Here is an 18,383-nt window from a genome sequence, read left to right on the forward strand (position 1 = left end):
CTCCCAGCAACACACCAGAGAATTCACCTGTCAACACAAAATCTCATCATTACTACCTCATAAACACAGTGATATTCTTGACACAGCCATGATGGTTATAAATAGGGGTTGTGTGGCTTACCTTGTGATAGGCACTGATAGATTTCAGAGGCCCGAAAGATTCTGGAGTCATGGACTGAGCCAGGCCATTTTGCCACAACATTGCTGATCACACAGTCAGCATTGCAGACCATCTGAAATCATAAGATGAGGAATATTACACCAATCAATGCACATCACTGGCAATGCAGAGTGTTCGTCAATGGACAATATCAAAAAGTTATGTTCACCTGAACATTAATGCTGTGAAAGGATTTCCTATTCACAAAATCAGCCTCATGGGCACCTGAGGGGGCTTTTATCCTTATGTGTGTGCAGTCCACTGCACCAATGACATTGGGGAAACCTGTCACACAAAGTAATGAGTATCCTACTATGTGTTAACAGTTGTCCTGTAATTTGTAGATCCTCTTACCTGCAATCCTATAGAACTCCTCTTTGATGTCAGAGTCTTCTGTGGCCAGGGAAGGAGATGAAGACATCTGCTAATGCTTTGATAGCCAGACACACACTCCTTATTGTGCGGCAAATTGTGGCCTTGTTCAGCTGTTCTGCATCCCCCACTGAGTACAGGAAGGCTCCACTAGCAAAAAAGCGCAAGGCCACACAAACCATTTGCTCCACACTCAGTGCATGGCTCTGTGCAGTGCGGTGCTTAATCCTGGGACCCAGTAGTCTGCATAGATACCTGATGCCATCTGCAGAAAACCTGTATCTTTCATATAGATGGTCATCAGGGAAGGCCAGTGGGTCCAACCGGTCCCTGAAGACCCTTTCTCACCTGAAGGCTCTCCTCAGCACAAGTGCTTCTTCATCCACCACATCTCGCACGAATGGGCATGCCATTGTCGGAGCAGAAAGGAACACACAATTTTGGGCCTTCATATAGGCTAGTGGCCACACCTGGTGCTGGGGGGGTGGGCAAAAGAGGGCGATGCCTTATAACGATGACTTGGTTGTACTGATTGCTGGGAAAATTTTAAAAAACTTAGAAAGATGCCACCGTCCTGTGTGCTCACAATAAGAGCTCATATGTCATGGCTCACTTGACTTTACGAGAATATACCAAATTTTTTTTTTGAGCTGTGTCATCTTCTTGGAGCTGGGGGAAGAAAGAAAAATAATGATTAATACATTTGTGTTACAGTTAGCATACAGTGTACATTGAAGGCATATCTCACCTCCCTCTCAAGTTTTTTTATTTCAAGGTCCAGTTTCCTAATTGTCCTCTTTTTTATTTCGAACTCCAGTGCAAGATTTTCCATCTTTTTCTTCTTGTACTGAATGTCTATGTCTGCCAGTTCTATTTGGCGCCGGAGGTGGTTGCCATACAACTTTCTGATAGCTTGTGAGCTCTGTGAACACAATATAATTAGCGCAGCTGGAATTTGGCAGGATGTGGTGTCCTTTTATTAATACGCACTATGTTGCCAGGCTGGTTTTCCCACTGTATAGCATCTGGGTCCTTGATTTTGATGAGGACTCCTCACCATTGTAGAGTAAATAGTACTTTCACAGTCTTAACATGATACCTCATGCCTTCTGGAATCCAGAGAGATGGTCTCCTCCTCATCATCGTCTCCATCATGTGCTGTTGCTGCTGCACTGGGGCCTTCACCCTATCACATTTAATCGGATTCATATTGAAGCTAGTAGACAAGACATGCCAGGCCTACAGTATGCCTTTGATGGAGTACTCACTGGATCAGCATCGTCTGGTGCTTGTGCTGGTGGCTCTAACAGGAACACAGTGCTGCCAGACACTGCAAGGCAATAGGTAAACCAAAGTCAGACAGTCCAAATTGATTCAATATGAATGTGGTTGTATCCCATGTAGAGATGGAAGGACATACCTTGAATGAAGCGGGTGGCATCTTGGGAGGAACCTATGCTCGTCTCTTTCCCCCCAGGGATCCCCTCTAAGACGGGCCTGCCTTTATTTAGCTCCAAGGCCATGTCCTCTGCTGGGGTAAGGTCAGCCTTTGGTGACCCACCACCCGTGCCTTGTCTGTGGGTATTCTTTTTCACTGCTAAAACAGTACAGACAATGTGTGAGCAGGCACCTTCTGGGTACAATATATGCTTGTGCTTTGTTAAATATTAGTCAGGGACCATACCATTCTGCAGAATGTTCTTGTATTTGATTTTGACCTGCTGCCATGTCCGTTTTGGCCCGTTCATGTTTAATCTACACACACACACACACACATTTAATGGAGTCACACTGCAAAAAATTACTTGGTATTTTTGTCTTGTTTTCAGTAAAAATATCAAAAAATGTATCATAGCTTTATACAGTGTGATGGAGTTACTTTACACAATTTCACTCATATCTGCAGTGCATTTCAATAAAAAATTTAACCGTTTCATAATTACAGTACAACTGCATTTTTGGAGATGTGAATTAAATATTTGAATTGTAATTGTGATGTTTCAGCGGAGCGGTGAGTGTGTAATTGTGCACTACTTACGCATTCAGGCGGTCTGCAATACTTTGCCACGCTTTTTCTCTTTGCTTTATCACTGTGGCGGTGTTGCCTTTCTTCTTAATTATATCTTTTACCTCCTCGTATGCCTCCATGAGGATTTGTGCTTCCGACGGGGAAAAGTACGCGGCTCTAGTTGCCATGGTAAATCAGTTAATCTGTGATCTGTGGCGGGGTCTATTTGAGTGAGCCGTGAGCGCGCACCTATCCAGGATTGGTTTCACCTGGCTTAATGAATCCGTGTCTGCTCATCCTGGCTTGGTCTTTGTGCAACCAATTAAGCCTGGACGCACATGCCTGGACGCACATGTTTTGGCTTCATTGAGTCATTTATCCCGGATGTCTTAATTCTACTTTTGTGCAACAGGCCCCTGATCAGTAGGTTATCCAGAACAGGGTCAATCAAAAAATATGCTCTCCGGGCTGTGTTCTTACTGGTACCAAAGGGCCAGTGTATGTGGGCTTTTGTCTCAGCCTAGTGCTATGAAATTCAATTAACTTGCAATACTTTGATTAGTTATAATGGGTAGTACTGTGCACAGCCCATGGAAGAATGAAAAACACTAGGGTAGAGACTAGGGGTTGGTTCATAATTATGTCATGTTGCATTGGGCCCTTTGAGTTGTTTAACTTTAGACTATCCGACATACTGGCCCGGGGCAGGGAAAGTGCAAAGACCTATACTACCCTTTGTATCAATACTTTTTCAATCATCAAATGTCATCAGCCATGTGCATTCTCAGAGATGGGCTTTGTTGTTATTTCAACCACTGCAATTCGTCTGACTGCATTGCAAATCATTGATTAGCTGAAGGGTTTGCGAACCTTTTTCGACAAGGGAGTATCCCGGAAATAGCTAAGTGTGTGGAGGCGGGGCTGATTTCATTGCTACGCCTGTTTCCTTTCACTGGCACTGCACAGAAGAGATTGTGCAGTTTAGGCGAGCAAATAATGGACCAAAGGCCAACATAGCTATCCACTGTGCAAATCTAGTTGCTGGCCTTCCCAGCTGGCTAACTAATTACCAAGGCATCACCAAGATAAATTAACTGAAGACGATAATACTATTTTGTTGTCAATAGTTCACCCCCTTCGCGCACACACACATCAACACGGCATTGATGGTAATGCATACAAGGAAACAACCGAGACTCAGCGATGGGTAAACGACCATACATTTTGTCACTTCTCTTTGACAGCTCTACCCTTCCCTTGACATAATAATGTTAGCTATGTAGCTAAGGTTTTCATTTATCTAGCTAGTTAGTTACAACTAGCGAACTACGTTGTCGCTAGGTAACTAACGTCAGTAGCTACAGTGGCTAACTAGTTAGCTAGTATAATATTTTTTTTGCAGCATCAACATTTCAAATGTGTGCCTATAGCTAGCTAACTTTCTTTTGTCTATATTTCAGGTGTACCGACCGAAGGGATTCACAACCCTATCAGGTAAAGCAAGTGAATATAGCACGTTAGCTAGCTACGTAGTTAGCAAGTGTGTTAGCTAGCTAACGTACGTTAACTCGTAAGCCATGCAGGCCTTTAGCTGGCTTTTAGTTTTGCAACTCAAAAGCCTTGGTTCAGGATTTGGCAAAATTACCATAACGTCAGTGAACACAAGTTGGGCTACAACTAGTTAGTTAAATTACCTAGCTAACTAATGCTGAACAATAACTTATAGTTAACCAACAAGCAAGCTGCCGACTGTATTTCCCTTGGCGTAACATTAGCCAGCTAGTCGTTAGCCAACTGACGATAGCTAGCTATGTTTATTTTTACGCGATAGCTAGCTAACTTAAATACAGTCCTTGATAGCCAGTTAGATAACCAGTGGAGCATAACGATCTAATATATTAGCTATCTATGTTGATGGTGTGAATACTGCACAAAGGATGGATGTAGTAACCATTGTAGTAACTCGGAATACGTAAAATGGCTCAAATTGCAGTACAAGAAATTGACAAATGTAGACAAACAATAAGTGGGTTAAGGAAGCTAGTTAGCTAGCTTTGCAAGAAACAACGTTACAAACGGTTGTGCATACATAGCTAGGCAGGAATGAAAAGTACAGCACAATCAATGTCAAGAGTAGGAAGTAGGCCTACAGTATAATATGTCAGTGGGTGGAAAGGTGTTCATCCATAAAGAGGAAACGTTGAATTGCTATGTTGACTGACACAAGCCTATATGTATTGCAGACACACAAATCCCAGCCCAAGAGTCAATCTACCACCCTTCACCGTCACGATAAAATGCGAGATGGGTTGTCAGATCCTACACCACCCTACAAAATGCTCCGACACTCTGATGAAAGTCCAGTCAATAAGCACAGTGACGGACACAGCAAAACAAAAACATTTCACACACTCCGAGGCCAAGATGGTGGTAAGCCCAAAGAGAGAGAACCTAGCTAAAGAACCTTTTCTCTGTATTTTGGTGATATTACTTCAATGTTTTTGCTTGTGTGCACAGAGAAGCTTGCTTTTGATTAGCCAGTTCAGGTATCCTAGCCCGGTCCTAGATATATTTATGCTGTTTAGCCAATTCCCGTGGGCCTTGTTATGCCAAACAACCCTAGGAGTTGGCTATACAGCACCACCATATCTGGGTCCAGGCTAGATATAGCCTACATCAAACTGTTGATTTACACTGTAAATTGGGCTATTGAGAGCTCTTGGACGACTTCCGCATACATGACACCTGCTCAAAACATGCATAGCTACTTGTGTACAACAAGACATTGAGTCTGTAAGGCCCAATTCATGACTGAAGATATCCACACAAAACTGTTGGTTAAGTCTATACACAGACATCAAAGCAAGATTAACATGAAAGTTATGTTGCTGAAGTTCCACAGGCGCTTTTTAAAACTAGTTAACTCGACGTTGTCTTGTCAAATGAGAGAGTATTGTAGAATGACGAAACCGTAGTGCACCTAGGCTAGCTACATTACTATGATGCTTTTGGGCACTAAAGTATACAATTTTGACATACTGTACCTTGGTGCTTCATGAAATGGAAAGCTGCTGTAAATTACATGGTATTGCAAACATCTTTTGTTCAATGGATAGGGGGTAGCCTAACCTGTCATGTCTATGGTTGCTAATAGTGTGGTCTCCTTCGTAGATGTTCTCATCATATAATTTCTTTTAAAGGGACCAGCTGCTCTCCGCAAGAGAATTCTCACAACCACAGCTCCAACTCGCACTCAAATCAAAGCAAGGCGTCAGACACAGTAAGATACCTCGTTGTACTTGAACCAGTGATTTCTGAAAGTAAGCATCCACCAGGCTGGGGTTCTAACATGGGTCTCTAAGCCACAGGACAAGCTCTGCTTGTTTACAGTTCAGTTTTGTGTGACAAATTATGTAAATCGGCTCTGTCAGGATGTTGTGTAAAGGATGATTATTCTCTGGTGTTTGTCTCCATCCATCATTATAATCTGTCTAATCAAGAGTCTTTTTTTCAGGTCACAAGAGTTTTTTGTTGTTATTTCCTACATTCACAATCAGAAACAAACCCCCCTCCCCATCTGCAGAGAAACAATGGACTAGAGTTACTTTCGCATTGAGTTATCAGCCCCTGGAACTGAAGGGTTAGCTCAGCATACACTTGTGTCAAGAAATTACCTGGTGAATGGACCTGAAGCGGCACAGTAGCCAAGTATCACTGCTAGCCTTGTAGGACACATCCTCATAGCCCCAGGTGTAAATCTGTCCTCTATATAGGCAGGGTAACACAGATATGCAGAGTTTCAGAATATAGATATACACCCTGACATCCACATTTGACTGAGGCAGACTAGCCTAAATAGTATACAGGACAGCTTGCTTTAATTAATAGCAAGTCGAATCAATCAATTATTGAGCAAGTCAAATCAAGTTTTTATTAGTCACACTACAGTGACCTTACAGTGAAATGCTTACTTACAAGCCCCTGTATCTCCCACACCGATTTTCACATTAGAGTCTGATTACTAGCCGCTAGCCTTTATCCTGATTTTCCAAATGTAGGCCTACTTGAACCCAAAACCTACGCTAGTGTTAAGTTAGTTGACCTTTATGTTGTGCCTTCTTCCCTCAGCCTCACGAGCCTGCAGACGACTGGTCGGAGCACATCAGCTCCTCGGGCAAGAAGTACTACTACAACTGCAGGACTGAGGTCTCTCAGTGGGAGAAGCCCAAAGACTGGCTGGAGAGGTAAGGCCTCGACCAATGGAAAAACAATGTCTCACTCATAAACATCATACTCTTCTTCTCTTTAGCTTAAACTCTTCCGTTTCTACCTTAAATCGCAATACAGTCCAATATGGCCCAATATTCCCTATTTCTGAACCTCATCGATTGAACATGCTGAAAGGTCCCATAACTTAGATTGGTAGAGTACAGGTTCTGACATTAACACTCCCATACTGAATTCAACCAGCAGTTACACTGTTTGATTAAACGTAATCCTGACAATGACCTTCAGTTTCTGTATTTCGTTGTGTCCAGAGAGCAAAGGCAAAAAGACCCATCTAAGAGAGAGTCCAACACGTTCCCTAAAGACCGGGACTACAGACGAGAGTCTGTGGACACAGCCACCACAAGTAAGTATGAAATCTACAGAGGGGGTCGTTTATGGGAGTTGTCTAAGATTCAGATACACTAACCACATCTGGATTTTGATGTTTGCCTCTTTAAATAAAACTTTTTTGTTGTTATAGTATGACTATACCTTTGTGAAATCATCTACTGTCTTAGAATTTGGCTGCGTGTCGATGGTAAGAAGTGACTTATTTCCTCGTCCTCTCCTTCCTCTGCACTGATCTGAAAAGACTTGACAACTGTATGGCTATCACCTTTTCAATTAACAAAATGGAGATGAGTACAGCAAGTCAGTCTGAACCACAGAGAGGTGCATCCTGTCTATCAAGCCAGAGTCTCTTCAGTCCTGTTCTTCCTTTCCCTCCACAGAGAGTACTTCAGGGGACAAGTCGTCCTCCAACACTGCTCCTTCCCAGTCATCTTCATCCACCAATCCAGGCCTGAACCAAGCCTCTGGCTCTAACCCCACCCCCTCCTCATCCTCCTCCATGGTCCCTGTGTCCCCCTCTGTCCAATCTCAGGCCTCGGGCCTGCTCCAAGACCCCGCTCTCCTGCGGCAGCTCCTCCCAGCGCTGCAGGCCACCCTGCAGATGAGCAATGGCAGCATGGACATGGCCAAGATCAATGAGGGTGAGTCGCCCAACACCACATTTCTCCTTCTTGAGCTTTAGCAGACCTGGGTCCAAATAGCTCTGCCTGAAAATATGACTTGGGGTTCAAACGTCAACTCTGGAGTATGATGTGATCCTTGTAACTAGATGCAGCATAGGTATTGAAAAAAGCCTTTGCTATACTGAAATGTGAAACACAAATTTGGATTTTCTGATGTCTGAAGTGATCATATTACAACAGAGCCAGTGGGTTTGGCTTCAGAAGGGTCTTTTCATAGCAGGTTAGGAGAACAAAAGCTGCAGGTTAGGAGAAGCTAAAAGACTACAGTTGTCCGCGACTCGAACACGCAACTGTCGGTCCCTAGCTGTACACTATCTAGCAGAACGTGCAACTGTCGGTCCCTAGCTGTACACTATCTAGCCGAACACGCAACTGTCGGTCCCTAGCTGCACACCGTCTAGCCGAACACACATCTGTCGGTCCCTAGCTGCACACCATCTAGGCCACAATCGTTTTGATCCTCCGTCTGATATTTCAGAAGACATCTCATTGGGTTTGATTTCTAAAGTTTCTGTTACTCAGACAGGATCAGATATTGAATAGGCTTAATTCACCACATCGAGATAAACGGAGTAACTCAATTGAGGGAAGGGGTTTGTGGGTCCTATTCTTGTGCATGGGCGATCCTGAGAAAATCGCTTCTCGTCGACCACAGTGGGTTGTGAATATAAAATCATTTCATTAAACTACCCATTCAATGACAGATTTGCGTAGCCTATATCCCTCAAACTCAACTCTGGACCTCAAAGACAGTTCTACTGATTTGTCTCATTGTTCCCCCTCGTAGGGTAAAAGTCCAATATCATGTCTGCTCACCTCTTTTCTACAATTGATTATTGTATAATGCTGCCATTTTGAAAGTCACTGTCACTCAACAACCCGTCTCTCTTGATATTCATGTATGGACTGGTCTGTGTGTGTTACATACATAACACGCATATGGGTGCCTGTATCTGTGTTTCTCATTGTCCTGTGTTGTTTTTCTCCTCTAGTCCTCGCGGCTGCTGTTACCCAAGCTTCCTTGCAGTCTATGCTTCATAAACTCCTCACTGCTGGACCGTCTGCTTTCAACATCACTGCTCTTCTTTCCCAAGCTGCTCAACACTCCAACCAAGGTATGGCTGCTGTCACACGTCATCACCTTTTTTGATGTCTCTCTCTCTCTCTCTCTCTCTCTCTCTCTCTGTTAGAATGGTTTTTCATTCCAGTGTCTCCTGGTTGATGTATAGAACTAGGATATATAGAATTACACTTCTATTCAGATAGAAATACATTGGGAGGATCCTCCTATTGGATATTTTCAGGTTAGCTGTTATTGTTGGGAGGATCCTCCTATTGGATATTTTCAGGTTAGCTGTTATTGTTGGGAGGATCCTCCTATTGGATATTTTCAGGTTAGCTGTTATTGTTGGGAGGATCCTCCTATTGGATATTTTCAGGTTAGCTGTTATTGTTGGGAGGATCCTCCTATTGGATATTTTCAGGTTAGCTGTTATTGTTGGGAGGATTCGCCTATTGGATATTTTCAGGGTAGCTGTTATTGTTGAAAGCTTTAACTGAAGATTTGACCAATGTCTTTCAAGAAGATGTATGGGCATAGTTCAGGGAAACATCTGCTAGTTTTTGTTGTTGAATAATCTATCAAATTTGGCTATGGATGTATTTAACCAGGGTTGTCCTCTAAGCAACGATAGCAACTGCTTTTCATTAAAGTTTTGGATGCATAAGAAAAAAGCAACCTTTAGAATGACTCGTGTCTTTATAGGCATATTTATAATGTAGTTATACCCTTTGTGTATGTGAGATTAAGGCTGTTCTTATTAAAAATAGTACCTTTTTGTCTTATTCGCCTCCTGGACACGAACCAATAGCGGCCCTGCAGGCAAGTCAGTCGCCCATATCACTAACGTCGGACACCTCCTCGCCCCGCTCATACGTGTCGCCCAGGAATGGCACGCCCCAGACCAACCTCCTTACCCAGAAACCCCTGCTCAGTATGCCACCCGCCACATCCCAACCAAAGGTCAGCACCTCCAAGGAAACTCTAAACTTGTCCAATGATATTGTTATGATCGGTGTATGGTTTTGTCATTTTAACCCTGTGATCTCAGTGTTTGTCTTTCTCCCCCCCACCTCACCATTCTTTTATCTCTTTCCTCTGCTCTCTTCTCCTTCCCTCTTGCTTGCTTTTAATTTTCTTTCTTATTTTGTCCCTCTGCAGGTTACCCCAGTGAAACCAGGACCAGTTTCTCAGCAGGCTTCAGCAGAGAAACGTCCAGAGGACCCTCGAACTCTCCAACAGCGGAGGTACATAACTAACACATTAGAGGCTGCTGCCCTATCTACATAGACTTGAAATCACTTGCAACTTGAATAATATTTACGTATTCTGCATTACTCATCTCATATGTATATACTGTATTCTATTCTACTGTATCTTAGTCTATGCCACTCTGACATTGTTCATCCATATATATATATATATAATTAATTTTTTAATTCCTTAGATTTGTGTGTATTGTTAGATATTACTGCAGTGTCGGAACTAGAAACACAAGCATTTCGCTACACTCGCAATAACGTCTGCCAAACACGTGTAGGTGACCAATAAAATTAGATTTGTTGAATGGTTCTTAGTAGACACGGAGCATTACTTGTATGCCTCCTCAATATACACAGCCTTATGAAATGGAAGTACAGCAATCCCGTTTCGTACCCTTGTCAGAAGAATAGTATCACTGGATGAGTGTGGACAAATGTCCTTATTCCTAATGTCACCTACCTCTGTGTCCCTGACCTAGTTGAAATGTACTTGTCTATGTCTGGAAGGGTTGTGTATATAGAAGCCCAATGATAGTAGCATCTTATCCAATCAACACAAGTGTCTAGGTGTTAGAGGTAGTTTCTGTCTGTCCCCCCCCCCCCACGGTCCTTATACTTCTCTGCTGTCTCTCTCGTCCAGCAGTCAGGGGAGTCCGCCACCAGGACCTAACAGCAACTCCACTGGCGGCCACTCTGTTCCCAACGCTGCCTCAGGCCTCACCAGCGCTCCCGGCTCCTTCACTCCCTCGCTGGCCTCTCACTTTGACGAGAACCTCGTCAGGCACATCCAGAACTGGCCCGCAGAGCACATCGAGAAGCAGGTAGGACCTCCACTGTGAAGTGGGGACTATTGGTTTTGCTCATTCAATGTTGAGTGAGTTGTTTAGAAAGGAATTTGTGCGTTCAACTCAAAACAGTTTCTAGTAGATGGTAGAATAAGCTATTTGGGTGCATAATGGGGTGAACGTCGAGTTAGTCGTTTTTTTTGTCTGGATGTCTGTCAACTGTATGACTAATGGGTTAAATACAGTCATTATCAAAATACTACCACACTGTTTTGATATAACCGTGATACACAGAAGCTGCAATGGTTGAATTACGACTTGGACTAGTCATGCCTTGATGGTAGTAGGATATATGCATGTAATCCATTTGTGTGCATATTATTACGAAACAGCAGTTTTTTATTACATTTAGTGTAGACGTCACTATCATACAATCAAATGTTGTACCCTTAGATGGCAGTAGCTACACATCCAAGGCCACCCAGACCATTTCCTGTTTGAAGTTGATAAAAGAGAGGGCGTGGCTAAGCTCACTGTTTGGTTTGGGATGCCATGTGGTGGTTTGATACTGTTGTTTGGGATGCCATGTGGTGGTTTGATATTGTTGTTTGGGATGCCATGTGGTGGTTTGATACTGTTGTTTGGGATGCCATGTGATGGTTGGATTTTGTTTGGTTTGGGATGCCATGTGGTGGTTGGATCCTGTTTGGTTTGGGATGCCATGTGGTGGTTTGATTCTGTTTGGTTTGGGATGCCATGTGGTGGTTGGATTCTGTTTGGTTTGGGATGCCATGTGGTGGTTGGATTCTGTTTGGTTTGGGATGCCATGTGGTGGTTGGATTCTGTTTGGTTTGGGGTGCTGCTGCTAATGGAGACCTGGTGGACAGATGAGAGACCCTTATCCTTTTTTAGTTCTAGTCAATATTTAGCCCTCAACTATAAAGAGCTGAACCACCAAACAACGCTGCCGCTGGCTGGTCAGAAAGTGGGAGAGTAAAAGCCTCGGGGCACACAGACAAGACATGCCCACTTAAACTTTTGTACACATTTATAGCCGGTTATTGAACCATTAGGTAGGCCTAGGACTCTAGGCAGGAGCCTTCTTGGTACTCTGACTAACCAGTACTAAAATACATTTCTGATAAATATTTCCTTCTGAAGATGGCTAATTATAACTTTTTTAAATGTTTTTCTCTGAAATTTGACCTCAATGCTTTAAGGTTGATGATGTGTGTTTTGATGCAACCCCTCACCCGGTTCTGCCTTTCTCTTTCAGGCAGCACGGTTACGGGAGGATGCCCACAACATGGGCAGTCTCTACATGTCTGAGATCTGCACCGAACTCAAAAACCTCCGATCTTTAGTCAGAGTGTGTGAGATCCAGGCCACGCTGCGGGAACAGAGGTGAGAACAGGACACACACACACTAGGAATGCGTCTTCATGATAAATTGTTTATTTTCTTAAAACTGTCCATTTCTCCCAGAATACTGTTCCTGAGACAGCAGAGCAAAGAACTGGACAAGCTGAAGAACCAGAACTCTTACATGGTCTGAGAACCTGTGTGGGAGATGAAAGACGGTGAACCGCTTTAGGCTGCGGGCGAAGCCTGCAACGCGGTCCTCTATGCCCCATGTGCCCCAGTCTGAACACGTCCGTACCGTCATGAACCAGAGGGCGTCTGAGGATACGGACAGGAGACTGGGCCTGTTGAAGACGTCATGGGTTACGCAATGAAGCGTACCACTGCCCAAGCCCCTGAAAAAGTGTAGATTTTGTCTAGGCATCCAAGATGTAAATTGTTCTATGAAACCACAGGCTAAAATAATACATTAGCCGTGTTGAGCTTTTCATGGACACCCAAACCAGTGGATTCTGACAAACCTACAGGTCATACCTTTATTGTTACCTGATAAACTCGGCTGGCGTCCTTTTGGATTTGAGAAACTGTTGGACTGTTTGTTGCGGTTGATAGCCAGTTTTGGTTGGGAATGCATCTTTTTCTCCTCAGACTTGTGGTTTAACTGAAGTTGAGAGGGAACTGAAGGGACTCCGATTGACTTGAGATGTATGAATCACCAACTGATTCCAGGAAGACTCAAACGCCAACACTTCTTCAGCATAGACTTAAAGTGGTGCGTCACATTGCAGATAGGATATCGAACAGCTAAAATGTAGTGGCAGGTTAACAGCATATTCTTAAAAGCCAACTGATTCCTTCCAGACTCATACAGTTGCTTCTATTCAGTGAGGAATCCTGAATTTAGCAGTCCCAGTTCGCGGAGTACTTTTTTAAAATGTGAGCCGACAAAGATTCTTAGCTGCTTGACATGAGATGTCTTGTGTCGGTCCACGCTCCCTCCCCCCTGGATGGGAATAGTCTGTAGACTTAGTTACCTGTGACCCCTCTTACGTTGGGCCAGGATACTTCTCAGAACATACTGTCCCATGGCGTAACCTTTAGGTCACCTCCCAGTTCCTATCACGAACCCCCAATGGGATCATGCGATAAAGGGCAACGTTCTCGTCGTCCATGACCTCTGCATCAGAACCCCCCCTTTGATCTGTACTTGATCATTTTCTTCTGCTGAACGTTTGATGTTTTTTTGTTTTGTAAGCGTGTCTGTTTTGTCTTCATCTTGAGTAATTAATTCCTTATGTGCAGTTTCTCTCGATTGTGAAAAAGGGGTCTTTAGTTTCACGTGGTTATGTAAACCTAAATTATTGTTGCACATTATTAATTGCGTTCTTGTGAAGATGATGGAAGAGAGGGTGGAGATGATCTTATGTTCATGGGACTCACCTTTCTCTTGGCTATACCAGCTAATCCAGTACAGCACTAGTTAAATGGAGTCCGTAGTTAACGTTCGCTACATTTGTCTTACTGAAGTTAAACTTTTTTTTTTTTTAGGCCTCAGTAATTAAACGTAACTATTTTACACAACAATGCTGTCTCACTCTTTCATATCCACAGACTTAGCTACTCCATCCTCAGACTTCTCCGACCAATCAGTGACATACTGTACCGGCCAAAACTTTGGTCTTCAGAACTGGAGAACTCACTTATCCGATAGTTGGGGATTAGAGGTTTTTGTGAGGATGGGGCGACCATAGCTTTGTATATTATTTCTTAAAAGTATATGAGAATAAAATACATTATTCTACCACATCTTTTGATATTCTCATTTTTGCCTGTTGGCTATCATTGTTATCACTTTTATACTGATGTTTTGAGTGATGCTGTTGCATTGTTTTTCAGTCACCATCTCTGGAACAACACTGCCTTGCCTCCAACTGACAATGCACAATGTCACTTCTATTACTGTACGGTGTAAACATGTTTGTCATTCAAATGTGATTGCTGCATTAATTCAGCATATTGGTAATGCATAAGAAGCACAGTTGTGCTAGTTTAAAATGACATGATGCTCAATTGATCCCTTCGTTGGACACAAGATGGCAATATTGAGCTAGCAATAGCAATGACCTTGTCTTTCATTGTCTCCTAGATTCCCTTGGAGGCTTTTAATTTACACTGAACAAAAATATAAATGCAACATGTAAAGTGTTGGTCCAATGTTTCATGAGCTGAAAAACACAAAGCATATTTAATTAAAATGTGCACAAATTTTACATCCCTGTTAGTGAGCATTTCTCCTTTGCCAAGATAATTAAATCCACCTGACAAGTTTGGCATATCAATAAGATCATTACACTGGTGCTCCTTACGCTGGGGACAAAAGGCCACTAAAATGTAGGGTTCTGTCACACAAGACTGCCACAGATGTCTCAAATTTTGAGGGAACGTACAATTGGCATGCTGACTGAAGGAATACCGTTTCAGAGAATTCCGCAGTATGTCCAACTGGCCTCACAACCGCAGACCACATGTAACCACGCCGTCCCAGGACCTCCACGTCTGTCTTCTTCACCTGCAGGTTCGTCTGAAACCAGCCACCCGGACAGCTGATGAAACTGGGTTTGCACAACCCAAAGAATTTCTGTCCAGACCGACAGAAACCGTCTCAGTGACGCTCACCTGCTCGTCGTCCTCAACAGGGTCTTGACCTGACTGCAGTTTGGTGTTGTAGCCACTGTCATGCTGGAGAAATGTGCTCTTCACGGATGAATCCCGGTTTCAACTGTACCGGGCAGATGGGAGACGATGTTTGGTGTGTGGGAGAGTGGGTTTTCTGATGTCAACGTTGTTAACAGAGTGCCCCGTGGTGGGGTTATGGTATGGGCAGGCATTAGCTATGGACAACGAACACGATTGCATTTTATCAATGGCAAGTTGAACGCACAGAGATACCGTGGCGAGATCCTGAGGCCCCTTGACGTGCCATTCATCCACCACCACCTCATGTTTGAGTTTGATAATGCATGGTCCCATGTCCCAAGGATCTGTACACAATACCTGGAAGCTGAAAATGTCCTAGCTCTTCCATGGCCTGCATACTCACCAGACATGTCACCCATTGACATGTTTAGGATGCTCTGAATCGATGTGTACGATAGCGTGTTCCGCTTCCCGCCAATATTCAGCAACTTCGCATATCTGTATTCCCAGTGAGGTGAAATCCATAGATTTTGGGCTTAATGAATTGAATTGTTCCGTTTACATTATTGTTCTGTGAAAATGTTGCGTATTTTATTATTTAGTTTAATTGATCACATTGGTAGTTAGTCCCATTGCTGCAACTCCCGTACAGACTTAGGAGAGGTGAAGGTCGAGAGCCATGCGTCCTCCGAAACACCACCCTGTCAAGCCGCGCTGCTTGCATAACCCGGAAGCCAGCTGTACCAATGTGTCGGCGGTAACACCATACAACTGGCGACCGAAGTCAGCATCCATGAGCCCGGCCCACCACAAGGAGATGCTAGAGTGCGATGGGACAAGGACATCCTGGCCGGCCAAACCCTCCCCTAACGCTGGGCCAATTGTGCGCCACTTCATGGGTGTCACGGCCGGCTGCGACAGAGCCTGGGACTAACCCGGGTCTATAGTGACACCTCTAGCACTACTATGTAGTGCCTTAGACCGCTGCTCCACTCGGGAGGCCCACATTTTGCATAGTTACTGAATAGACTTGATTCCTGCTCTTTCAATGCTGATTTCCATCTGATTAAACTGTGAGCTCATCACGTGGTTTGCTTTGTGATGTTCCTTGTGATGTTCCTGAATTTAGATTTGTGGTTTTATTCAGGAAATACAGTATGAATATATTAGCAGTTGTTACTCTTCAATAACACAGACCCCAAAGCAAATCAGGGGGAGGAAAAACGTTTTCTTATTCAAAGAGGGCAAATCCATGCAGAGAGGTAGATGTTCATGCTCCCCTGTCCCCAGTGATTCTCTCCACAGAACAAAGGGACAGGATCGAGTTTTATAACTCAACCCTAGCCTGTGGTTGACCAATTAGAAGTCCTTGCATTAAAACTGGGCCAATGGCCAAATAACAAGTATCCTATTTCAGGCTCACTGTATAGACAAATTCCTCCCATGTCTCTGACCCATTAAATCAATAATTCCCCATTACAGAAAAAACACTATTTACATTGATCGGTAGTACTGTATTGTCCTCTTAACCTCTAGTACTGTATTGTCCTCTTTCTCTGCTTTGTGTATTTATCTTCCAAATATTCTTATAAATCCAATCAGTGGACACATGCATGAATAGTTCCCCTTTATTAACGATGTGATGGTGGCAATGAGTGTGAGATTATTTCATAAGCATTTAATTAACAGTGCCTTCAGAAAGTAGTCATACTCCTAGACTTACTCCACATTATGTTGTGATGTATTTAAGCCATAACAAAAGGGTTGAATACTTAATGACTCAAGACATTTAAGCTTTTCATTTTTTATACATTTTAATTTTATATATATTTTTTAAACATAATTCCACTTTGAAGTTATGGGGTATTGTGTGTAAGCCAGTGATAAAACATATCAATTTAATCCATTTTAATATTCATTCTGTAACACAAAACAATGTGAAAAAAGTCCAGGGGTGTGAATACTGCACATTGACCAGCAATTCTGTATTTTCTACCATTTGTTATTGTAAGGAGCTATGGCATTTTAAGAGAACCGTGGTGAGGCATAAAATACTCATGTTCACATTTCAACGGTCTTTGATCGTCACAATTGCATTGGCAACATTACGATAACGTGGGTAGCGACGTAGAACATCAAACAGGAGATGGGGAATTCATTTACCAGTGGGGCCTTGATAGGCAGGTGTTAAAAGAACAGCATCGGGGAAAGGTCACTGGTTCGAATCTCTGAGCCGACTGGAATAGAAATCTGTTGATGTGCCCTTCAGCTAGGCACTTAACCCTATTTGCTCCTGTAAATTGCTCTGGATGAGAACGTCTGCTAAATGACCGAAATGTAACTTCTGTCATTGGTCTGGTTTCTTATCAATCAATAAGTGTCTGTCAACTAGAAAACCAACACATAGGAAACCCAGTCAAAAACATTTGAAGTCGGAAGTTTACATACACTTAGGTCATTAAAAATCGTTTTTCCACCACTCCACAAATTTCTTGTTAAAAACTATAGTTTTGCATGACACAAGTAATTTTTCCAACAATTGTTTACAGACAGATTATTTCACTATCACAATTCCAGTGGGTCAAGTGTATTTACACTAAGTTGACTGCCTTTAAACAGCTTGTACAATTCCAGAAAATGATGTCATGGCTTTAGAAGTTTCTGATAGGCTAATTGACATCATTTGAGTCAATTGGAGGTGTACCTGTGGATGTATTTCAAGTCCTACCTTCAAACTAAGTGCCTCTTTGCTTGACATCATGGGAAAATCAAAATAAATCAGCCAATACCTCAGAAAATAAATTGTAGACCTCCACAAGTATGGTTCATCCTTGGGAGCAATTTCCAAACGTCTGAAGGTACCACATTCATCTGTACAAACAATAGTACGCAAGTATAAACACCATGGCGGTCATACCACTCAGGGTGGAGATGCATTCTGTCTCCTAGAGGTGACTGTACATTGGTGCAAACAGTGCATATCAATCCCAGAACAACTGCAAAGGTACTTTGTGAAGAAACCCGTAGGAAACGGTTACAAAAGTATCTATATCCACAGCAAAAACGAGTCCTATATCGACATGACCTGAAAGGCCACTCAGCAAGGAAGAAGCCACTGCTCCAAAACCACCACAAAAAAGCCAGACTACGGTTTGCAACTCTACATGGGGACAAAGATCGTACTTTTTGGAGAAACGTCCTCTGGTCTGATGAAACAAAAATATAATTGTTTGGCCATAATTACCATTGTTATGTTTGGAGGAAAAAGGGGGAGGCTTGCGTGCCGAAGAACACTATCCCAACCGTGAAGCACGGGGGTGGCAGCATCATGTTGTGTGGGTGCTTTGCTGCAGGAGGTACTGGTGCACTTCACA

At 43.2% G+C, this 18,383-nt stretch overlaps 1 protein-coding gene across 2 annotated transcripts; it reads left to right on the plus strand.

Moving 5' to 3' along the window:
- Positions 1–2,971: 2,971 nt before the first annotated feature.
- On the plus strand, positions 2,972–14,118 carry LOC109871881 (WW domain-containing adapter protein with coiled-coil). 2 transcript variants are annotated; one of them, XM_020462895.2, is made up of 13 exons: positions 2,972–3,747; positions 4,001–4,034; positions 4,784–4,970; positions 5,741–5,820; positions 6,669–6,784; positions 7,079–7,173; positions 7,541–7,801; positions 8,836–8,958; positions 9,715–9,866; positions 10,065–10,150; positions 10,806–10,986; positions 12,227–12,354; positions 12,436–14,118. In XM_020462895.2, the coding sequence occupies exons 1-13, from the start codon at positions 3,707–3,709 to the stop codon at positions 12,503–12,505; spliced, it is 1,554 nt and encodes a 517-aa protein (XP_020318484.1). In that variant the 5' UTR covers positions 2,972–3,706; the 3' UTR covers positions 12,506–14,118. The 2 variants fall into 2 exon arrangements, with proteins under 2 accessions (XP_020318484.1, XP_020318485.1); XM_020462896.2 differs by having other exon boundaries at positions 3,452–3,747; positions 10,809–10,986.
- The last annotated feature ends 4,265 nt before the right edge of the window (positions 14,119–18,383 follow it).

Source organism: Oncorhynchus kisutch, linkage group LG27 (assembly GCF_002021735.2).
Source record: "Oncorhynchus kisutch isolate 150728-3 linkage group LG27, Okis_V2, whole genome shotgun sequence".
In the NCBI taxonomy this organism is placed as follows: Eukaryota; Metazoa; Chordata; class Actinopteri; order Salmoniformes; family Salmonidae; genus Oncorhynchus; species Oncorhynchus kisutch.

Bases quoted from the DNA above. Each gene is read 5' to 3' on its own strand.
- LOC109871881 (XM_020462895.2), top strand. From the start codon at position 3,707: ATGGTAATGCATACAAGGAAACAACCGAGACTCAGCGATGG. The intron at 3,748-4,000 runs GTAAACGACCAT...TCTATATTTCAG, and splicing joins CAACCGAGACTCAGCGATGG to GTGTACCGACCGAAGGGATT. The intron at 5,821-6,668 runs GTAAGATACCTC...TTCTTCCCTCAG, and splicing joins AAAGCAAGGCGTCAGACACA to CCTCACGAGCCTGCAGACGA.